Genomic DNA, 19,720 nt, shown 5'->3' with positions numbered 1-19,720 from the left:
GCTATCAAAAAAAGGAAAAAAAAACCAACAGCCCGGAAAATATACCTATTCCAAAAACTTAAAAATATTGGAAGTTATTCTTCCTTCCTTTTTGTCATTAGATTTTGGGGAAGCAGTCACATATTGCAGAGAAACAAAAGGGAAAACAAGTTTTAACTTGTTAGTTAATAATTTTCACTATACTTAAAATCCCTCACCTCATCCTCACAAACTTCTGCCTTCTTTCCTTTTTTATCTTCTTTGTCCTCTTCATCCTCATCATCCTCATCTGCCTGATCATCGCTGTCATCGTCGTCATCATCATCGTAATCACTGTCCCCCCCCTTCCGCCGGCGCTTGCGGCCGGGTGTGGGTGTTTCCAGGGAGTGCTGCTCCTCTCCTCCCTCACCTCCTCCTGCAGCATCTCTTTTGCCAGTTTTCTTGGCATGAATGATCCGAAGCCTTAGAACACACGACACGGGGTGTGAGTATGGATATGTCTATAGCATAAACATAGCCGTCTTCTTATATGATTGAAAGTAAAGCATACATTTTAGATTGCAATTAGCTCTTTGACATTTGACAATGTTTACTGCCACGAGTGAAAAAGAAAAATTCAGCTTATAAAGCCCCTTATTCAGTTCTGAATAGGATTTCTGCTTCTCCCAGGTGAATTTTATTGTGTAACTGTTCCGAAGAAATGAAACACAAGAAGGATTTTTAAAAGCCAGGAAAGACAATTAGAAGAAAGAACCATTGCAACTTCCTTTTTTATTTTGTTTTAAACATTTAAGAATATGATCATAAAATACCGGGGGGATGGGAGGGGAGGACACAACAAAACTCCTCAGTTGGAAGTATGAAATTATTTACATTTGCATGGCAACAGCAAGGTTGGTTAAATTATTTTCTTTTCCATTTCAGATTTTTATGCCCTTTTAATTTATTATGTATTATTTTACCTTAGTTCTTTGGCTGATCTTTTTATTCTAGGACATACTTTCTTCTCGGAGAAGTCTTAGCTACCTAAACTATGAGGAGATTACTCCATCAAACTCTCATTTTTCCTTTTATAAAAGAAAAGGGAAACTTACATACCAGTAATTATGGTTGTAGTAGACCTTCTTCTTCTATAAAAACCCTATAAGACAAGATTCCACACAGCAAAAATTATAGTTCCACCTACCGGGGAGCTAGCAGGCAAACATGCTGAATCACAGGAGGTATAAATAGCCAGGCCTAACCAGTCACTTATGATGCAGACCAGAAATGCAACTGACTGAGAAGAGATTCATAAACATGTGTAGGAAAGACAAAGATTTCTGTAAGAGATGACTGGAAGAAGGTAGGATGGGAAAAGTAGAACAGTAACGACAAACACAATTACAGTATGTAATTTTTCCTTGTCGCACTTCTCTCTCTCCCCATCCTACAAAACAATATTCCATACAGCAAGTGGGTGTTGTGGCCGCAGCGGGGACAGGGGCAGCGCGGCCGCCTCCCGCAGAGCCGGCCCGTGACGCCGGCGCTCGAGGGCACCGACCGAGGGACGCTGAGCTGCTCCTCCAGCAGCAGCAAGGGACCAGCAAGGGGACTGCCGTTTGCTCGAACACAGTCAGGCTTCGGTTGGTTTGGGTTGGGGTTTTTTTTCTTTTTAAATCAGGGGGATGAGGGGTGGGGGTGGTGGAAGTGGGTTTTAGGGTTTTGTTTGCTTGTTCGTTTCTGGGGTTTGTGGTCGGTTGGGGTTTTTGGTTAGTCGTTGTTGGGTTTTAATGCAGTGGTTAATCCACTGGAGAATTTAGAAACTTTTATACTCTCGTGTTTCCAATACAAGCTATTTTAGCTATTTAAAATATTTTTTGATTAAAAAAAATTCTCAAGCCTCCCAGTGAATTTGGAAGCAAGTAACATTTTCAGGTCAGGTGCAATCTCACTGAGTATCAATATGACTCAGGCTTCCACTGAGTTAAGTTTCTTAAACAAAAAAAATTTCCTTTTTTCTGAGGATAACTTCAAACCATCAAATCCTGCTTCATCTGGACTGGAAATTCCTGCCTATACACAGGAATTAACTGTCAAACAAAGCCACTAGTGAATGATTAGATTAACTGCTGCATGACTGGGACCATTTTTGAGACAAATTGGACTAAGATAATCTTGAAGACAATTCAATAATAAAGCCGACAGGTGGAGGTTCAACCAGCCAAAACCTCTTTCATATAGCTAAAAGAAATGAGAAGTAAAAAAGGATACTTTTGCTGAAAGCAAAAATGGAGATATAATGCTGTCAGGGGCTAAGGGAAGCCTGCATCTGAAGTCTGCACTACAAATTGTAAGAATGGAGATGAACCAGAGATGCCCTCTTCTTTCAAAGCACTGTATGCATAAGGAGGCAGCAGCCTGCAGAGGCAGAAACCAATGACAGTGTAACTTAAAAAATATTCAGGTATTTCAAGCATTATTTTCCTGCTTCTACCGAGACATACGGCTCACAGAGAAGAAAACCTTCACTCAGAAAACTGCTTCATCTCTCTTACTTTCAGGTATATACCAGAACACCTAAAACAGCTGAGAGAATTATAAAGTCTATTGGCCTATGAAGAGAGTGGATGACCCATCAGATAATTAGAGGTGTGACTTAAACCTGCTCCAATCTAATCTGTAACATTTAGTAGATCATAAAAGGAAAATTCACTTTTTGGCTTAATTTTCATGCCTTCCGCATAATCTTCGCGGATAAACATGAAATAGTAGCAAGCCAAAGAAATTCTAAACATTGTACTTTTAGTGTACTTCAGCTCGGGTCTTAAAAAAGAAAAGTTTCCCACATGAGCATTACCACCCCCTACCCAAACTCAGGTTGTAATTTCTACCCTCATGTGACACTGCTTTTGATATACCATTGTCATTTACAGTAGAGATGGCCTCATTGGAAAGAAATTAATTTACAAGGAGTATGCCATAATACCAACACATTAGAAAGAACATGGCTGCAGTGAAAAACCTTGTTCTGCCGCTTTTCAAGTCTTGTAAGTAAACAGAAAACACTTAATCCTTCAAGCAGCTATATTTCATTTTCATTTCCTTCTATATTGATCAAGTCACAAGAGAGATGCCAAAGAGAGGGCATGGAATGGAAAAGGAAATGCTGAGTTTATCAAGATCTAGTTATAAAACAGCTGAATCATCTCAGGTGAGAGTCTTCTGACTACAACTGTGATACAGAAAGCACAAAGAAAGATGAATTGACTGTATGAGACAGGTGGCTTTACAGAAACAGCGATTAGTATCAAGATCCACATCTAAATGTAAGAGAGGAGGAATTGGACGCAACCTCTCACTGACCATCAGCTCAGCAGAAAGTCCAAGCAGTTCAGAATTCAGTTTCCAACCATATATATTATACTTATCAAGGAAATTTGTTCAATATCCTTAAGAGTTGGGGAAAGGGAAAAAAAAAAAAAAAAAATAAAAAAAAAATCAGGCACCCCAATAGGCTTTTATACAATGATTCCTTTTCCTAACCTGGGATTTTAATGTTGCGTTTCTCTATCTTACAGACCCCAGCTTTCGTATTATATTTTTTGCCCCCCTTCCTGATATCCAGTTGCAGAGCTAGTCTCTTAAAAAGTGAGAATGCAAACGCAAAAAAAAAAAATCACTTAGTGAAAGCATCTGATACAGGTAGGATCTTTTCTCATCCCACTCGGATATACTCCAAGACAGCCTGGAAAGAGTGGGATGGGGATTTACCAGAGAGAACACTGCACATCAGGCTGAGATGAAATAAACCCATTCCTTGGCATCCTTCCTTCTACCACTACACACCTCCCACGCGTGATGGGCTTGTGCTGAGGGTCATGTGAAGATCCGTATGCACAGGAGAAAAGCACACATCCATTGATGCCATGGCAAGTAGTCAAGAAATCAGATAATCCTATGCAAAACCGTTTGGGACTGGGATGCTTCAAAACTAGACTGAGCTCTGAAATGGATGAGGAAGATAACATACATAAGAATGAAGTCTAGAAGCAGAAAAGAAGGCCAAACAGAAGACTGAAATGGACAGATTTCTTTTCAGAGAAGCCCCAGAACAGTTGTACAAGTTTATGAAAAACACCAACCAACATAATAAAGAAGAAAACATTGTTTGATCAAAGAAGGCTCTTCTAAAAAGCTTCTTGGAGTTCATCAGAAGAACAGTGGAAAATCCGAAGATTTTGAGCCAAAGATGAGAGATGAAACAAGTCCACTGAATTCAAAGCAGCAGAACAAGCACCTTTCTGAACACTTCCGCAATACTTACGCTCGAAAACAAGGACAGAATTACTGGAACCTGAAACGCACACACGAGGGGAAAACACAAGAAACAAGAGAAATGACTGTAGAAAGGAAGAGGGGCTTGGGACTTCAGGGTATTATGCCCACTATTTGAAAGGGAAGAAGAGAGAGATCATGAGGAAAAGGGAGGATCCTACATCTACAAGTACTTACAGTTTGATGGAGGGAGAGAAAGACTAGGCAGTCCCTAAGAACAGGACAGGTAAAGGTCCCATCCCACTAACGGACAGTTGGCTACATCAGAACCTCAGAAACACTTTTTAAACTGTACCCCGTAGAGATACAGATGAAGACAGGAAAAGGTATTTAGATTCTCCTAAAAGATAAAATGTATTAACCCTGTGCAGACTGGGATCTGCAGCATTAGTAGAGAATTTCTTTTTATTGGTCTATTTTTTTCCTCTACCTTCCTCTTGTCCTTCTTCTTTAATTCCTTCCTTCTTCCTTCTGAGATACATTAAAGGGAAAAAAGGGAGACATAAGATTAGAAACATAAGTACCTAAAGAAAGGACTAAGAAAGGATTCACCGTTCCTAGTAAGAGGTAAAGGTGACTAAAGATAAAGAAGAAAGTAGAGTCTGGCTATGTATTTTTACCCCCTGTGATTCATGAACTTTATGCCTTCTAGCCTCCTGGTAGTGGAGCCATTACGCTTGCTGTATGGAATTTTGTCTTGTAGGATGGGAGAGCAGTGGATATGAAACTTACAACCCTTACAAAGTTCCAATTTTACCTTAAATAAAATTATAAAAAATATCTCAAAGTTTGCACTCTACGTATGATCCCTAGCTATGGGGAACAACATAACATTGACAGATGGGAAACACTAAGATAACATGATACAGGTTAGCACAATTCAATTGGTAACTGTTGTATGAAAATCATGTCTTCTTAAAACACCTTTCAAAATGAACACTGGTAATTCTGGTAAGTCCAAATAAACTTTTATAATGTCAATAGTGATTTGACAGCTCCTGTAATATTCGAGTTAATTATTTTTTTCACTTTTTTCCAAAGAATACACAACAGACTTGACTTTCCTCCAGTTTTGAGGGATAATAAGCCCCTGAACCTCATGCATCTTTAATAGATGTAAAAGACTATTGCTGTACCATTCTAAACCCACATCCATCTTAATTAAGCAGTTCAGTTACTAACTCCTTGGTAAACCTGTAATTAAATCAGCTGATTTTATCCTTATAGAATCATAGAACCATAGAATTGTCCAGGCCGGAAGGGACCTCCAAAGGCCATCTAGTCCCACCCCCCCGCAGTCAGCAGGGTCACCCCCAACTAGACCAGGTTGCCCAGGGCTCATTGAGCCTCACCTTGAATATCTCCAGGGATGGGGCCTCAACCACCTCCCTGGGCAACCTGTTCCAGTGCTCCACCACCCTCACAGTAAAGAACTTTCTCCTAACCTCCAATCTAAATCTGCTCCCCTCCAGCTTAAAGCCATTGGAACCAATTGCCCACATAGCAGCATATCTGAGCAAATGAAAAAAGCAGTATGTTGTAATATTTAAGGAAATGAAACTTACTTCCGAAGTTTGCCTTCAACCATCCATTTATCTCTCCTTAAGTTTGACATATAATCAATGTTTTTATCAATTTCACTGTCAAAGACAAAATAATCCATTAACTATGAACTTCCATATCTTTTTCTGATAGACATTTACGTACAGAAACTTTGTCTCAAAGAACTATCTTGGAAAAATGTTTAAAAATCAAAATAAATAATTTTAAAGCTAGGAAATTCCAATACTAGGAATGTTGATGTAGCCTACTGCTGTACCCGTGTCAGGCAGTCTTTATGTACTGCATCACATAAGCTTTCTTTCCATAAGCAGCACATCATTCAAAGAATCTGACATTTCTTTCAATAGTTCTAATCCAATGTCAAGCCTCTAGCTGTATTTGCCACAAAGCACCTAGCCCTGCGCTGCAAACCAGGCTATCACTGGTACGTTACGGTTTTCTGACTAGGATCCATGTGATCTACAAACTAATGTTCACTTTTAACTGCAGAAATTGAATGAAAAAAAGCGCTTCAGGACAGAACTGTCTGCAAACACACTTCTGAGACATCCCAGCTTCCACAAGTTTAGCAAGTTATGGTTGCTTCTATGATGAAAATACAGAAACTCAAGTTCTAAATAATCATTTCTATAAATCTGACTTAATTGTTCATCCCCTGCAATAAGTTTCTTACTATGATGACCAATGCACACGAACTCTCTCATGCAGCCTTTGCGTTGCCCCTGCTGCTGCTTCCCAGCTTTGGTAAACATCAGCCACCTCCTCCATCCCTGCTTCACGCGACACCGCTCCTTCCCTTTCTTCATCCCTGCCTCACACAATGCTGCTCCTTCCCTCTCGCAGCACAGCACACCAAACAGCACCCAATTAGGTGAGAAAAAACTTCATCACAGTAAGTATGCAATGGCATAGGTACCCCAAAGGCTGGTATTTCCTAAGTTTTTACTGCACGTTGCTGGGTTTTAAAATGTTGTTTGACATAGGGGTTTTTAAGTTATGAAATAATGCTATACATTACTGACCACAAATGAAGTGTACACTTTCTTGCTTTACTGCCATGATAAATCAGGCTTGACACCTCAGCTTATGACCTTAGTTTAAGTACTTGGACAAAAGAGGTCTTAAAAAACAAAAGGAAAAAACAGAAAACAGAGTACTGCAGAACTGTTATACAGCTCTTCTAAATTATTCCCTAGAATAGTTAGTAAATTTCTTTGTAATCAAACTCACCCTTTACTTCACAAGTTGCTGGAGAAGCTTTGGTGTAAGCTTTCAAAACAAACTTACAGACCAAACCTAGTCCTACTCTTCCATCGTGTCAGGAGTAGGTAAAGGTAAGAAGTGGTAACAGCAAATTTCAGCTTTCATTATAACAACGTCAAGAATCCTTTTGCAACAGAACACAGTGCATACCACATCTTTGAACTGTTACATTTTTATAACTTTATTTTCACAGACCCATTTGGGAAAAATCTTACCTTACGACGCTTTTGCTGCATGCTAACTCATTGACAAGAAAAGCGAGTACTGAGGCTTTCTGGCCTGGAGTATGTGCCTGGAAAGCTTTTGTCTTCAAGCTTTCTGTCAGCTCAGTTTGCCCACAATGAGCCTCCATGAATATCTGCAGAATCTCAGACACATTATCTCGATTGATACCAACGTTCAGTAAGTGTTCCCCAAGAATAGTTTTAGCCTAGAAAGAATAAAGACATTTTGAACAATCACATTTAAAAATATTAATTTCTCTCTGCAGGCTACATTGCTGTTTCTAAAACAGTGGGGTGGGTTGTTTGCATTCTTATAGAAGGACTTAAATCAGGATTTCTCTTTAAAAGTATTCAAATGTAAATTTGAATAGAGTAACAAATGAGAATGTTTTCACCTTTAAGTTTTTAAGAGCAGAAATAATATTCATGAAATAGGTTACATGAAAAAAGACATGGTCCAACTGGAACTTGATGAATACTGTTTTGTACAATCATGCTATCTAAAATTCTGAAGTAGAGAAAAGCTATGTGGGCTTAAAAAAAAAAGGATAACGAAAGCATCATAAAGGAATCAGAGTTTTGCTGAAGTGACGTAGGGAGCAGACTGTGGAGAAAGAAATGGCAAGATTCGCTGAGAGTATAACATGAGGGTAAGAATCAAAGGGGGAAGGAGTTAAAAGATGTGGCCAGAGATGTGACAGTGCCCTACAAAAGGTTCAAATAAAAATGAGGAAGGGTAGAGAAAATGCCCAGAAATATATCAGTTCTGGAAAATGGGAAGGCTGACAGGGCACAGAAAGACTTTGAGTAACATTAGAACAGTGATACCAAAGAGAAGGAAAAGGAAAGGGAAATCCAGATCAGAGAGGTGTCAAGGCGCGTTGTGAAGAAGGCATTCATAAATACAGGGTGTTAATCGTGGAAAATGTTTTTCCTCCTTTTTTTTTTTTTACCTTGTATCCTGTGACCAGTCCTGGATCACAAACAGCTGCAGAGACAAGCTTTACAAGCAAGTCTTGTACTTCTCCCATGCTGTCCCCTATGTTTAGCAAACCCTCTTGAAGAACGCTCAGGGAAGGGACATCCACATTCACATCAAAGCCAAGAACTTTACCAAAGTTTCGCAGGAACTGCACTACCATGAGACAATCTGAAAATGTGCTTCCATCAAGGACAAGGCCTGGGATGCGAGGCAACTCTGGCAAAGGCTGAGAAGTAAAGAAAAACAATTAAAGACTCACTAGTATATTTCAAAAGAAAACTTTTTTGATACTAGCTAGTGAATTTAGCTGACAGTTCCACATGACCTACAGCATGAAAACACCAGAAGGTAAAAGCTATAGAGAAGCTGCCCATCCACATCCCATCCAGAAAATTTAATTCTAAGCTGAAATACGTTTACCTTTCCATGTATCGTAAGAGGCAAGAGTAATAACTACTTACGTTTGGGCCAGGAGATGCTCTCAGGCTCTATTTTGAGCCAAAATACTATAAAAGGTTGTGTAAAAATATCTGAGGGACACAGGGAGGGGAATTCTCTGGAACAGAGAGGGCTTGATCCCGAGCTATGTCAAGCCCTGAAGGACAAGAACTAAGAACACAGAAGACTGGGAGAGTAGCTTTTTGAGTACCAGCTTAGAATAGTTACACACATGAGACAAGCTCTATCTAGTGCCTGTGGACTGAGACATGATGCATGTTCCTGCTGTAAAAATAACTCAGAGTAATTGATACATTTTTTGGAGCATCATGCAAATGCCTTCTGGGAAGCAGGCCACTTTTAAAGAAAATACTTTTAGTTAACTAAACATATTTGTACTGGGCACTGGTGAGGCCTCACCTCGAGTACTGTGTCCAGTTTTGGGCCCCTTACCACAAAAAAGACATTGAGGTGCTGGAGTGGGTCCAGAGAAGGGCAACGAAGCTGGTGAGGGGTCTGGAGAGTAAGTCTTATGAGGAGAGGCTGAGGGAGCTGGGGGTGTTCAGTCTGAAGAAGAGGAGGCTGAGGGGAGACCTTATCGCGCTCTCTACAACTACCTGAAGGGGGGATGTAGAGAGGCGGGGGTTGGTCTCCTCTCCCAAGTCACAGGAGACAGGACAAGGGGAAACGGCCTCAAGTTGCGCCAGGGGAGGTTTAGATTGGATATTTGGAAAAAATTCTTCATGGAAAGGGTTATCCAGCATTGGAATAGGCTGCCCAGGGAAGCAGTTGAGGCACCATCCCTGGAGGTGTTCAAAAGACGGGTTGACATGGTCCTCAGGAATATGGTTTAGTGATTTTTTTAATTGCCTATTTCTTATTTATTTTTTTGTCAGAGTTAGGTTGATGGTTGGACTAGATGATCTTTAAGGTCCCTTCCAACCTAGATGATTCTATGATTCTACGATTCTGTGATTCTATATGCTACTTCAGCATTTGTAGTATCTTGTATTTGTGTATATTTCGAATAGATATCTAATTACCTAGACCAAAACTTGAATGCTTTGGGAGTGGCTGCAAGAAAAATAGTTGATGTCACAAGGGCAAAATACAGAAACAAGAGGCAAGTAAATAAGTTTACATCATTATGATTACCTTCTGGTCTGCTAAGCACATATCTTCATTAGGCTTCTTCAGCTCCTTTGCCATTTCTAATTCCAATCTGCGCTGTTCCAGTTTACGCTCTTTATTTAATCTTTTTTCATCGCGTTTCTCTTGCTTTAACCGCTCTTTTTCCTTAAACAGAATTGAAAGAACAGAAAATAAACCCCACATATTATGCTGACAATGGAATAATCTAAGAATTTGAAAAGCATTACTTAGGTAATCTTAATAACTACCACAGCAATTAAGAAACTTGTATTCAAGTAAGGGGGAGGGGGAAACTACAGAAATAGAACAAAACCATCAGATTTGTGAGGAAATCTAAGATGCACTATTTTTCTCTCCTGTCCACATGGAAACAGGTATTGAGTATGTTCACACCTAGAGATTCTTTGGAGAACCATGTCAGGAAGGTGACCGAATGAAAACAGCTCCAGAAGCTGCTGTACACACACAGCGCCTGGTTTTAAAGGCCCGCTTAAACACCATCATAGCATCATAGATACAACTCCACTAACGCAGAGACATCTCAAGAAAACTGTAGTTGGGGAGATCACACTGGACAACGCATGGTTTAAAAATTGCCATAATATGTAAACTGGATATGAGTAACTTATAAAACACAACCGATCATTTCAACACACAGGGCTTCTGGCCTTGAATTACTACGCACTTAGCATGCAATCGAAAACTGAACAGTCATTAATATCTTATTCAGTACAGCAGAATAAAGGGAATAATCAAGTGAGAAGCCAAGCATCTATTCTTTTTCTCTTCCAGCACACAGAACACCACACTAACTATGGCTCTCCAATCTGGGTTAGACCTAATGGATGCTGGGTTTGGAGCTCCATCACCTTCCCGTCCCCTGCCCACACCCTTCACTGAACACCCCGGGACACCGCTACCGAACGCAAAATAGTCAGTCAGAAACTACCTGGGAGGACACCTTTCCTGCTCAGCTCAAGAGTCAACTCGGAAATTCTTCCCTGCACTGAAGCATTATTTAATTTTCCTTTGTTTAGGTCTATCACTTTCATTTAGATTTACAAACATATCTAAGAGAAAAGAGTTTTAACAATTTCTTTGACAACTAGATGCTATAACAATGGTTATCGTACTTCAATCTCTTAGCTATCTGTGATTTATTTATAAAAGTCTCAGGATATAGAAATATATAACAAGTGAAATAAAAAGTTATTATGTTTTAGCATTGATAGTCCCCATTAAAATAATATCAGGGTTAAAACCGAAGACAGCCTCAGGATTACTAAGATGTAAAGTAGTTTATCATCATCTAATAGAAGTTTCATCATACTGTACGGCTCTGGTTTTATCATCAATGCTACTCTGTCATGTACATTTTTTTTAGGTAATTTTTTTTAGCCATCTGTAATGCAGCATGAACTACTGTATTATTTTAAACCAATAAAGCTAAAAATGTTGGAGTTGTTTTAGCTGGTAACGTCTCATTTACTGCAGTATAACCTGAATAAGCAGGGTGTGGTGCTCCTGTAAGAGAGGCTTTTTCTCACGCCACCTCAGTCACGAACAACATGGCTATAACTGCTTTTCAGGGCAAAGCACTTTTCCCTCGTTTCCTTCTGCAGCCCTCCTAATGAAATAGAGACCTCTGAACTGGTTATAAGAACAAGTTCTGTTACTAAAAAACGATTACATTAGCTTAAGAGCAGGGAAACTTCCGTGTCTTTCATGCAATAGCACAGCTAAGAGTAAAACGTAAGTAGTTAAAGGCCTCAATGAAAATGTTTTGATGGACTTTGGATTAGGCTGTGTTGATATGCACCATCAGTGTTTCTTGAGTATTTCTCCTCCAAGTAAAGCATCAAGAGTTCCTTTAACTCATAAGCAATCATTGTAATTATGAATAACATTTTCATGTCGCAGTACTTAAAAAGGAATAGTTTAATTCAGTTGCCCAAACCCCACCTACTTTAATAGCACAGAATGTGTATTTAATCTTTAGCATTAATTTTCATAATAAGCAAGTGTTATTAGGTCCTTCTGCAATATACTAGATTTCCATAAATGAAAGCAGTCACCAGAAAAAGAAGCACTCACCATAAGGAAAGGGCAGCTATTTTAAAAATAGTCTTATTTTCAGAAACAAAACAGAACAAGAAATCTAGATGGTTAGATAATCAGCATCAAAAGAAGTCTGAAATTTTGGAAAGTGAAATTAATCCCTCTTTTGTTATCAGCTTAATATTACTGCATTCAAAAAAGAAGAAAAGTTATATAACTAGATTCAGGGATGGACCAAGTAAAATGCTTGTACACAAAATGACACATACACATCTAGGACTTTAGACTTCTCTATCTCTTGGTTCAGAATTTCTGACACATTTTTAGTAAAATAAAATGAGAAATGAAGCATTTATTTTTGATAGTGCAGCAGTGCTTTCTACTGAAGAAGAAAAAATAAAATTATTAAGCCATAATAATTCTATTTCCTTGGTTTCATTGTAGTCCAAATCTAGAATCAGCTACAAAATCTGCAAGTTTAAAAAGCCTGGACTGGAATAAGATGCGTATTTTCACCCTGGATAAGTATTGAGGAAAACCTGTTCAGCAAGTCTGACAACTCAGTATGACAGACGTCCTTACTCTTGTTACACACATGAACAACTTCAAGAAGAGAAAATAAAACTTCCTTTCCAGGAAATACCAAAGACTCTGAAGCAACTACTCCATTATTCGCTTCTTGTGCGGAAACACTGGGGACGGAGGGGACCTTCTTGAGAACATCCACTCCCCATCCCTGTGTGTTTCCTGTCCCTGCTGCCACCCCCACTATCAGCTCCAGCAGGCTCCAACTCCACAACCCACACGGGCAATCCCTGCCAGTGTTCAACCACCACCCCCAGAGTAAAAAAGTTTTTCTTAAGTTTAAACAGAATTTCCTGCATTTCAATTTGTGCTTATTGCTTCTTTTCCTGGCCCTGCCACATACACAAATGAAATTATACAAAAAGGTACACCAAAGGGTGTACCTCCTCTTGTACAGATCACCATGAAAACTTCAAACTTTATGAGGTTAATACTCACTTCTGCTTTTTTACGTGCTTCCATGGCTTTCATAAGCATCATATGTTGTCTTCTCCTTTCTCGTTCCTATTGAAGCAGGTGAGATTAGAACAAAACCAATCCACATATTCAAATCGGTAAAAAAGCTGAGTATCAAATTTAGCATTAATAGACAAGTCACAGTAAATACTAAATATAGGACAAGAATGGCCAAGTCTGTGCACGTTTTAGTTCAGGTTTAGAAAGCAAATACAAGAACAATCAAAAGCAAAAAGGTAAAGCAATGAACATGGAGACAGTGTAAAAAAGAAGCATACAGATTTACTTATGGTCAGTTGTGATGCTCCTTCATAAGCTGGCAGAACAAAAAGCATAATGGTTGGCTGGAACAGGTCAGTTACCTTACATCTGCTATTATGGAACTTGCAATTTACTTCTTCAAGAGCCAATTGAGCAGAATTTTTCAACTGGTCATTTTTAAAGTTTGCAAATATTAACATTTTTGTAACCAAGCAAAAAATTAATGTGATTAATTTTCTCAGCTCTAGATCAGTTTTAATCAAGCAAGTGGTGGCATATATACATACACAACAACACTTGCATTTATTGATGCCTGTCCCTCAATAAATTATGTCAGTAATTTCAAATGCATTAAAGAGCTGTATTCTAGAGCATCAAGTATAGATTTTTTTTTGCCTTAAAAGCTGTGGAGTAAAACTTGGCCCCATTAAAGTCTATGAGAATTTCATTATCTAATTCAGTGAGGCTACAATTACATTCTGATGTTTCATTGTATACTTGTAACATCATATATTTACCACCGACTGAAAGCTAATTTCCTCAGTGCCTTAAAAACTTAGGAGAGAAATCATCCTGATTTCTAAAATAAGTCAATTAGAATTGTATTTAAAATACCTGGATTCATTCCCAGTGAATGGGACAAGGCTTGCAAAAATTATCCAAGTGACTACCTATTAATTTTGCAATAATTAAACCCTGATTTTATGCAGTAGTCCAATTTCTATTGGGACATCAGTAACAAAGATTTCTGGCTTAAAATCTCATTTACTAATTGCCATGTTCAATTTATACACGGTCGAGATGTCTTTTTTTTTTCCCCTTCACAGACAGACAAGCAGATGTATGCAATGCACTGTGCTGTAAAGCCATGCAGCAGTATGTAATGACAGCAGCCAGTGCTACGTTTTATGCATTGCTATGACAACCATATCACAACCAAATCACAATGCGGTGTTAGATGTACAAAAATAAACATACCCATACCATATCTAGTCTATGCCTCTCCAACTCCTGGTAGAAAGAGTTGGCACAACATTATGAAACAGAAATCACAAAGTCATAAATCCATTTATAATCCCCCAAAAGACCCCAATACCAAAGCAAAGCAACAAATCATAAGGTAAAAGAAAATTTGGGAAGGAATCAAACCCAGAAATTTAAAAAGGGCGTATTTGGAAGATTCCCCCCACCCCATACAGCTTAAGTAGCAGGTCCAATTGGCATTCTGTCTGTTTGGCCAACTGAATCTATACCAACCTGGTGTTTCAGTAGAACAGCTTGCTGCCGTCGCATCTCTTTTTCCTTAAACAAAAGAACAAAAATTAATTTAAAATATCTATAAAAATTTACTTTCAAGTTGCACATTTTTGCCACACTACAACAGCACATCTGAATTAAATTCTTGCTTCCCCACCCCTCAAAATCTGACCACAGAGAAGCAGACACAGTGTACATGACAGCAAGTCTACTGAGTTGGGGGTTTCATGTTAGAAGACACCAAGAATGCCAAAGCAGTAACAGAAGTACATATATAAAATGCATTTTCCCACATTTGTCAAAGTTATGTAGTCTTGTATACTTGTTGAGAAGCAACAAAGTTTTTTGATAGTGTGCTTAAAAGAATACTGTGAACAATGTTAATGCACAAGCACTTTAAGTTCTGCAAACCGAGCACCATGTAAGAAAAACTCATGGTAAGAGCACACAAAAAATTACTGTCTCTCTGTATGTTCATGTGTGTTATGTGCAAACACATGTCTGCGTGTGTATGGCACATGCACAAACTTTTCTCTGTGTATGCTTCTAGTATTTACGTAAGCATACATACACGTTATTCATATGCCATCTCTATATACAGTTTCATTATCATTTAATATCCTTCCAAATTTACTGCTTTTATACATCAACATAGATTATGCACCATAAAGTTCTTGGTTTTGAAGCTCCTCTAAACTAACCTTTATTCGTTTTTCGGCCTCCAATAATTTGGCATTTGCTGCTTCTTCCTTCTTTTTCTTTTTTGCCTGTGCATGCAAAACAGGTCACACAACAGCACCATCACAACTTGAAAATAATCTGACTAGAAATAAAGTTACGTGCCTTTAAAAGTTCAAAAAATCATCACACCTTGTGTACATTGCAACAGACTTCTTCCCCAATGCAGCTTTCATAATCAATGTATTCACAGTTCATTTACTTTTTACAGTTAAGCCAGAATTCCAAGCCCCACTCCAAATGGCTTCACCTGGCTACTAAAACTGAGATACTGAGTGTACACAGAAACAATAAAATACAAATGACAGAGATTACCATTAATTTTTCCAGGAATGGAGACTTGAAAACTAGCAATCTATCTCTGCTAGTATCCTATCAAACTTGTAGAGTACACCAGTATATTTTAGCATAGATATATAAACTTAGTATTTTAAATCCACTGCACTTCACGCAGAGCACAGCACGATACTGCTTTAACGCCCTATTAGTGCAAACTTGTTTTCTAACAAAGGAATAGTTATGCTGTTAACTTTTGCAAACACAAGACTATTCGTGTAGACAGTCAGGAACCAAAGTGAACATTTGCAAATTTGGGTCATAGTTAATAGATATGTTTTTCAGAACAGTATTTTAAGACAGGTTTTTGAATTGACCTTCCGAAGTCCAGATTGTTAGAGCTGTTATATTTAGTTACATTCCTAAGGGCATGTGTGACTATAAAATAAAAACATTCTTCAAAACGGCAATACAAAAATTACATTTGAGCCATTATTTTTACCTCTAAAATTTGCTGAGCTCGAAGTTCTTTCTCCATTCTGATTTGCTGGATTCGCTTAATTTTTTCCTACAGGGGGAAGAAAGTTATTTCTTTTTAAAAAAACAGCGTTGAGAAAATAAATTTAAATTTAGAAAAAAAAAATAATTTCCAAGTTTATACATACATACTCGTTATCAAGTCTCAAACCCATTGTAGTCAATTGTGTCCATACAACACGGTAAGTTTAGAATTTTTACTAGCATTGGAAGATGTCTGGTGTATCCCTGAAGGAACCAACTCCTAGTTATGCACAGGTGTTCATGTTTAAGTTGTCACAGTAGTATATTTTTTTTAACAGCCTTAAGGGAACCAGATTAATGATAATGTGAGCGAGCTAGCAGCATTCAAATTCTAATTAACAATGGTGGAGCTATTTAGGAATGAATGGAAATGGGAGCTGTGACACGAAAAACACGATGTTTTGATGTGATCTCCCTGAATATAAGAAATATGGGGTTCAAATCATTACTTTCTGCCTTGGTTCTAGCAGCCTTTCAGGTCATTGCAGTAACTGAGGGCAACATGGAGAACTCAAGTACTGTGAAATCCAAAGCACATCCTCTGCCAGCCAGTAACAGTCATCCACATGCACCTGTACAATTTATTCACAGTTAGGTACACCTCAGTTTCTCCAGATTTTTAGAGCATTGAGGTAATTGATGATGAATCTGGATGCCTTAACATGTAGTTTAGGATACGGAGTTTTATACATGCTGAAGAGTGAAATAATAAAAAAAAGTAAACTAAACAGCAGCCAGAGGCAGTACAACACATTTCAGCACATTTCATTGTGGTAAGAGGAAAATAATCAAGCTAAGCACGACACAGATGGATGCTGTGTAACCATTTTCTAATTCACTCTTTTGGGGGAATTAGTTCCTAAAAATCTGTATAAAGACTTATTACATTGACTTAGAAATGCAATCATTGCAAACTTTGGGATTAGTTCACAACCTCTCTGGGCAAGTCAGTGCCTCTCTGTGTCAGTGCTCAGTCACCTTCATGGTGAGGAAGTGTTCCCTGATGTTAAGGCAGAAGTTCTCGTGTTCCAGTGTGTGCCTGTTTCTGCTCGTCCTACCCCTGGGCACCTCTGCAAAGAGCCTGGCTCCCTCCTCTTGGCACCCTCCCTCCAGGTGTTTATAGACATTGGTGAGATCCCCGGAGCCTTCTCCTCTCCAGGCGGAGTTGCCCCAGCTCTCTCAGACATTCCCAGTTTAACTCACAGATGGTAGAGTGACAACTTCTATACTGAGCACTTTCTTAATGGAAAAATCTATAGTTACCATCTCCATTTGATTTAAGCCTCTATATATACTACTATAATAAGAATATGAACACTGAACACAAAACAGTTAATTCAAATAAGATTTAAACATTCTTTTTCAAAAATAATTAAATGTTCCATCTGTACTATGCATTCACATTCTAATTCAACAGTAGTACAGGTAAAATTTCTCTTTCAAAGTCAATTTTTCATACTTTTAGAAGGTTCTACACACTTATTCTCTGCCACTCTAAGAGGGTAAAACCTAAAGCAATAAAAGTACCAAACATAAAAAATGTCTTCTCACAAAAAGCTAAAAAACTTGTCCTTTGACTGCTACCAGTCAAAGTATTTAATTTCTGAACTCTGCAGTAAGTTTCACACTGAACAGAACAAATATAAAGAACAACCATGCAAATATATTTCTGGATGCAAATTACTCCCTTTTAAAAAGTTTCAGATTCCCAAACTACATAACTTTTCTTAATCTGTTAAAAAATTTAAAAGCCTGTTTCTATAAGGAGCTTCATTTGGTAAAGTATATATAAGCTTACTTTTATTGGAAGTATTTGCTGTGACAGTATTTAACAATACCTGTATGTTTAAAAGCACACATTAATTCAGTGCCATACTGAGACACAACACTTCACACGCAACTTCAGATCAGGGACAGGCAGCCACAATCACTGAAGCAGTAATTACAATATCCCATTATTTATATAAGCAGGCAAAATAATGCTTGTTTTCACAGAACCAAATAAAGGAAGACTGCATCACTGTACTTTACTAGCAGTCTTTTAATCTCTTACTGATATTGGCAAGCAATTGCATTGGGTGACTTAAATCAACACAGACAAAATTGGGATGTCGTGACAACATGAACAACAACAACAGATTTTAGAATTTTAAATATACACTATGTGGCATTTAAAACTAGATCTAAAACATTCACTTTGTAATCAGCATACTTAATAATTTACTAAATAATTAAAATACCCCAAATTCAGTAATTGAGAATGTAATTTAAAGAGCTTATTTAACAGTCACATAAAGTTTACCTGCTGCTTCATTATCTTTATCTGCTCCTTTTGCTTTCGTTTTTCTTCAGCTGCCATAATAGCTAACAAACAGCAAACACAAGATTAATATTAGCAGAATATTTCAAAAGACAGGTAACTTTTCATTAACACTTTCCAAAATAATCTGCTAGCTTGCACAAACTTTTACAAATAATACTTACCTTGCTGTTTTTTCGCTTCTTTGGCAGCTCGAGCTTGTTCTTGCTTCTGGAGTTTTCTCAGTAGCTTTATCTGGGCTGCTTGCCTAGCTATTTCTGTCACCAAAAGAAATATTAAGTTCATAAAAACAATGCTGTTCAACAATAAAGATACAGCTCATATTCCAGACATCTGCTTGAGGTAAGGACAGCGAAAACAGGATTTGTTTTGCACGCATTTATCTTGACAACATTTCACTATCAACTACCTTTAGTGGTATCTTCTGTAACAGAAACTACATCAACAGCGCAGATGAACATGGATACCTTCTACATAAAAGAAAATATGACCTTTGGAGGAAAAAATTATCTTTGAAGTGATAGCATCAGGCCAATAATACTGCTTCATTTAAAAACTGATTTCTTCTTTCTTCTTAAAGTAGAAAACATTTGTCTGAGTACTAAATCAACATTTTATCCAGAAAGCATGGAATTACTGATTTCCTTTTCAGTCAGCTCTTGTAATTATCTAATCCTTTGTTACCATGCTGTAAGAGCACTCTCATCTGGGTCACACTTCTCTTTACTGTGGCTACCTACAGCCAGCCACTCTTCTGCTATTTAGTAATTTCCTCAAGCATTCTACTATTTTAAGTGAGAAAATTTAGGTGAACTGTGCATGGACACGCTGAAGAAAGACAGCAGTAGGAAAAGTTTTTTGGAGGTTGAATTCAGCTTGCTATTCACAGGACAGAGGTCCAGGACCTCTTTGATATCGCTCTCCAAAACACTGTCAGCTTCCTGGGAAACACCGGGACACATATGGAAAATCCACATTTACATAAGATGCTGCTGTAGATAGCAAGGGCAGGTACACAACAACAGGGAAGCCTTCAGGGTCAAGGGGAAACCATACAGGAGGGTACGTGACACCTCAATCGAAAGAGAACCAGTAGCTGGAAATTAGAATTTACGTTAGAGAGGTGAACTTTGACTATGAACTATGGAAAGGCCAACGGATGCAAAGGACCGCTTCATCTGAACTGAAACAATCCACAAGGAGGATGTAGTTAATGCTCAGCACGTACCTGCACAAAACAGATGGGAAACAAACACCTCTACTGCAAAACACAGGGACGACAAGTCAGAC

At 38.2% G+C, this 19,720-nt stretch overlaps 1 protein-coding gene across 15 annotated transcripts in view; it reads right to left on the bottom strand.

Moving 5' to 3' along the window:
* BAZ2B (bromodomain adjacent to zinc finger domain 2B) overlaps positions 1-19,720 on the bottom strand; it is a 101,372-nt gene that overhangs the window by 16,660 nt on the left and 64,992 nt on the right. For 9 of the 15 annotated variants that reach the window (XR_001414586.1, XM_014966529.1, XM_014966535.1 and 6 more), the window contains 12 exons: positions 18,595-18,687; positions 18,413-18,474; positions 16,052-16,117; positions 15,237-15,302; positions 14,536-14,580; positions 14,257-14,289; positions 13,000-13,065; positions 9,922-10,062; positions 8,300-8,554; positions 7,338-7,552; positions 5,862-5,936; positions 198-441 (listed from right to left, as the gene is read on the bottom strand). Coding sequence is in view for 14 of the 15 variants with exons in the window: in XM_014966529.1 (XP_014822015.1) it covers positions 198-441; positions 5,862-5,936; positions 7,338-7,552; positions 8,300-8,554; positions 9,922-10,062; positions 13,000-13,065; positions 14,257-14,289; positions 14,536-14,580; positions 15,237-15,302; positions 16,052-16,117; positions 18,413-18,474; positions 18,595-18,687 (1,361 nt within the window). In the remaining variant the exon portion in view is untranslated. The remainder of the gene's footprint in view (positions 1-197; positions 442-5,861; positions 5,937-7,337; positions 7,553-8,299; positions 8,555-9,921; positions 10,063-12,999; positions 13,066-14,256; positions 14,290-14,535; positions 14,581-15,236; positions 15,303-16,051; positions 16,118-18,412; positions 18,475-18,594; positions 18,688-19,720) is intronic. The other 6 variants (XM_014966532.1, XM_014966538.1, XM_014966540.1 and 3 more) reach the window with 3 other exon arrangements.

This window comes from Calidris pugnax, unplaced genomic scaffold, assembly GCF_001431845.1.
Source record: "Calidris pugnax isolate Ruff unplaced genomic scaffold, ASM143184v1 scaffold48, whole genome shotgun sequence".
Lineage (NCBI taxonomy): Eukaryota > Metazoa > Chordata > Aves > Charadriiformes > Scolopacidae > Calidris > Calidris pugnax.
Note: the sequence above shows the minus strand (reverse complement) of the source record. Positions and strands in the feature narration are given on the sequence as shown.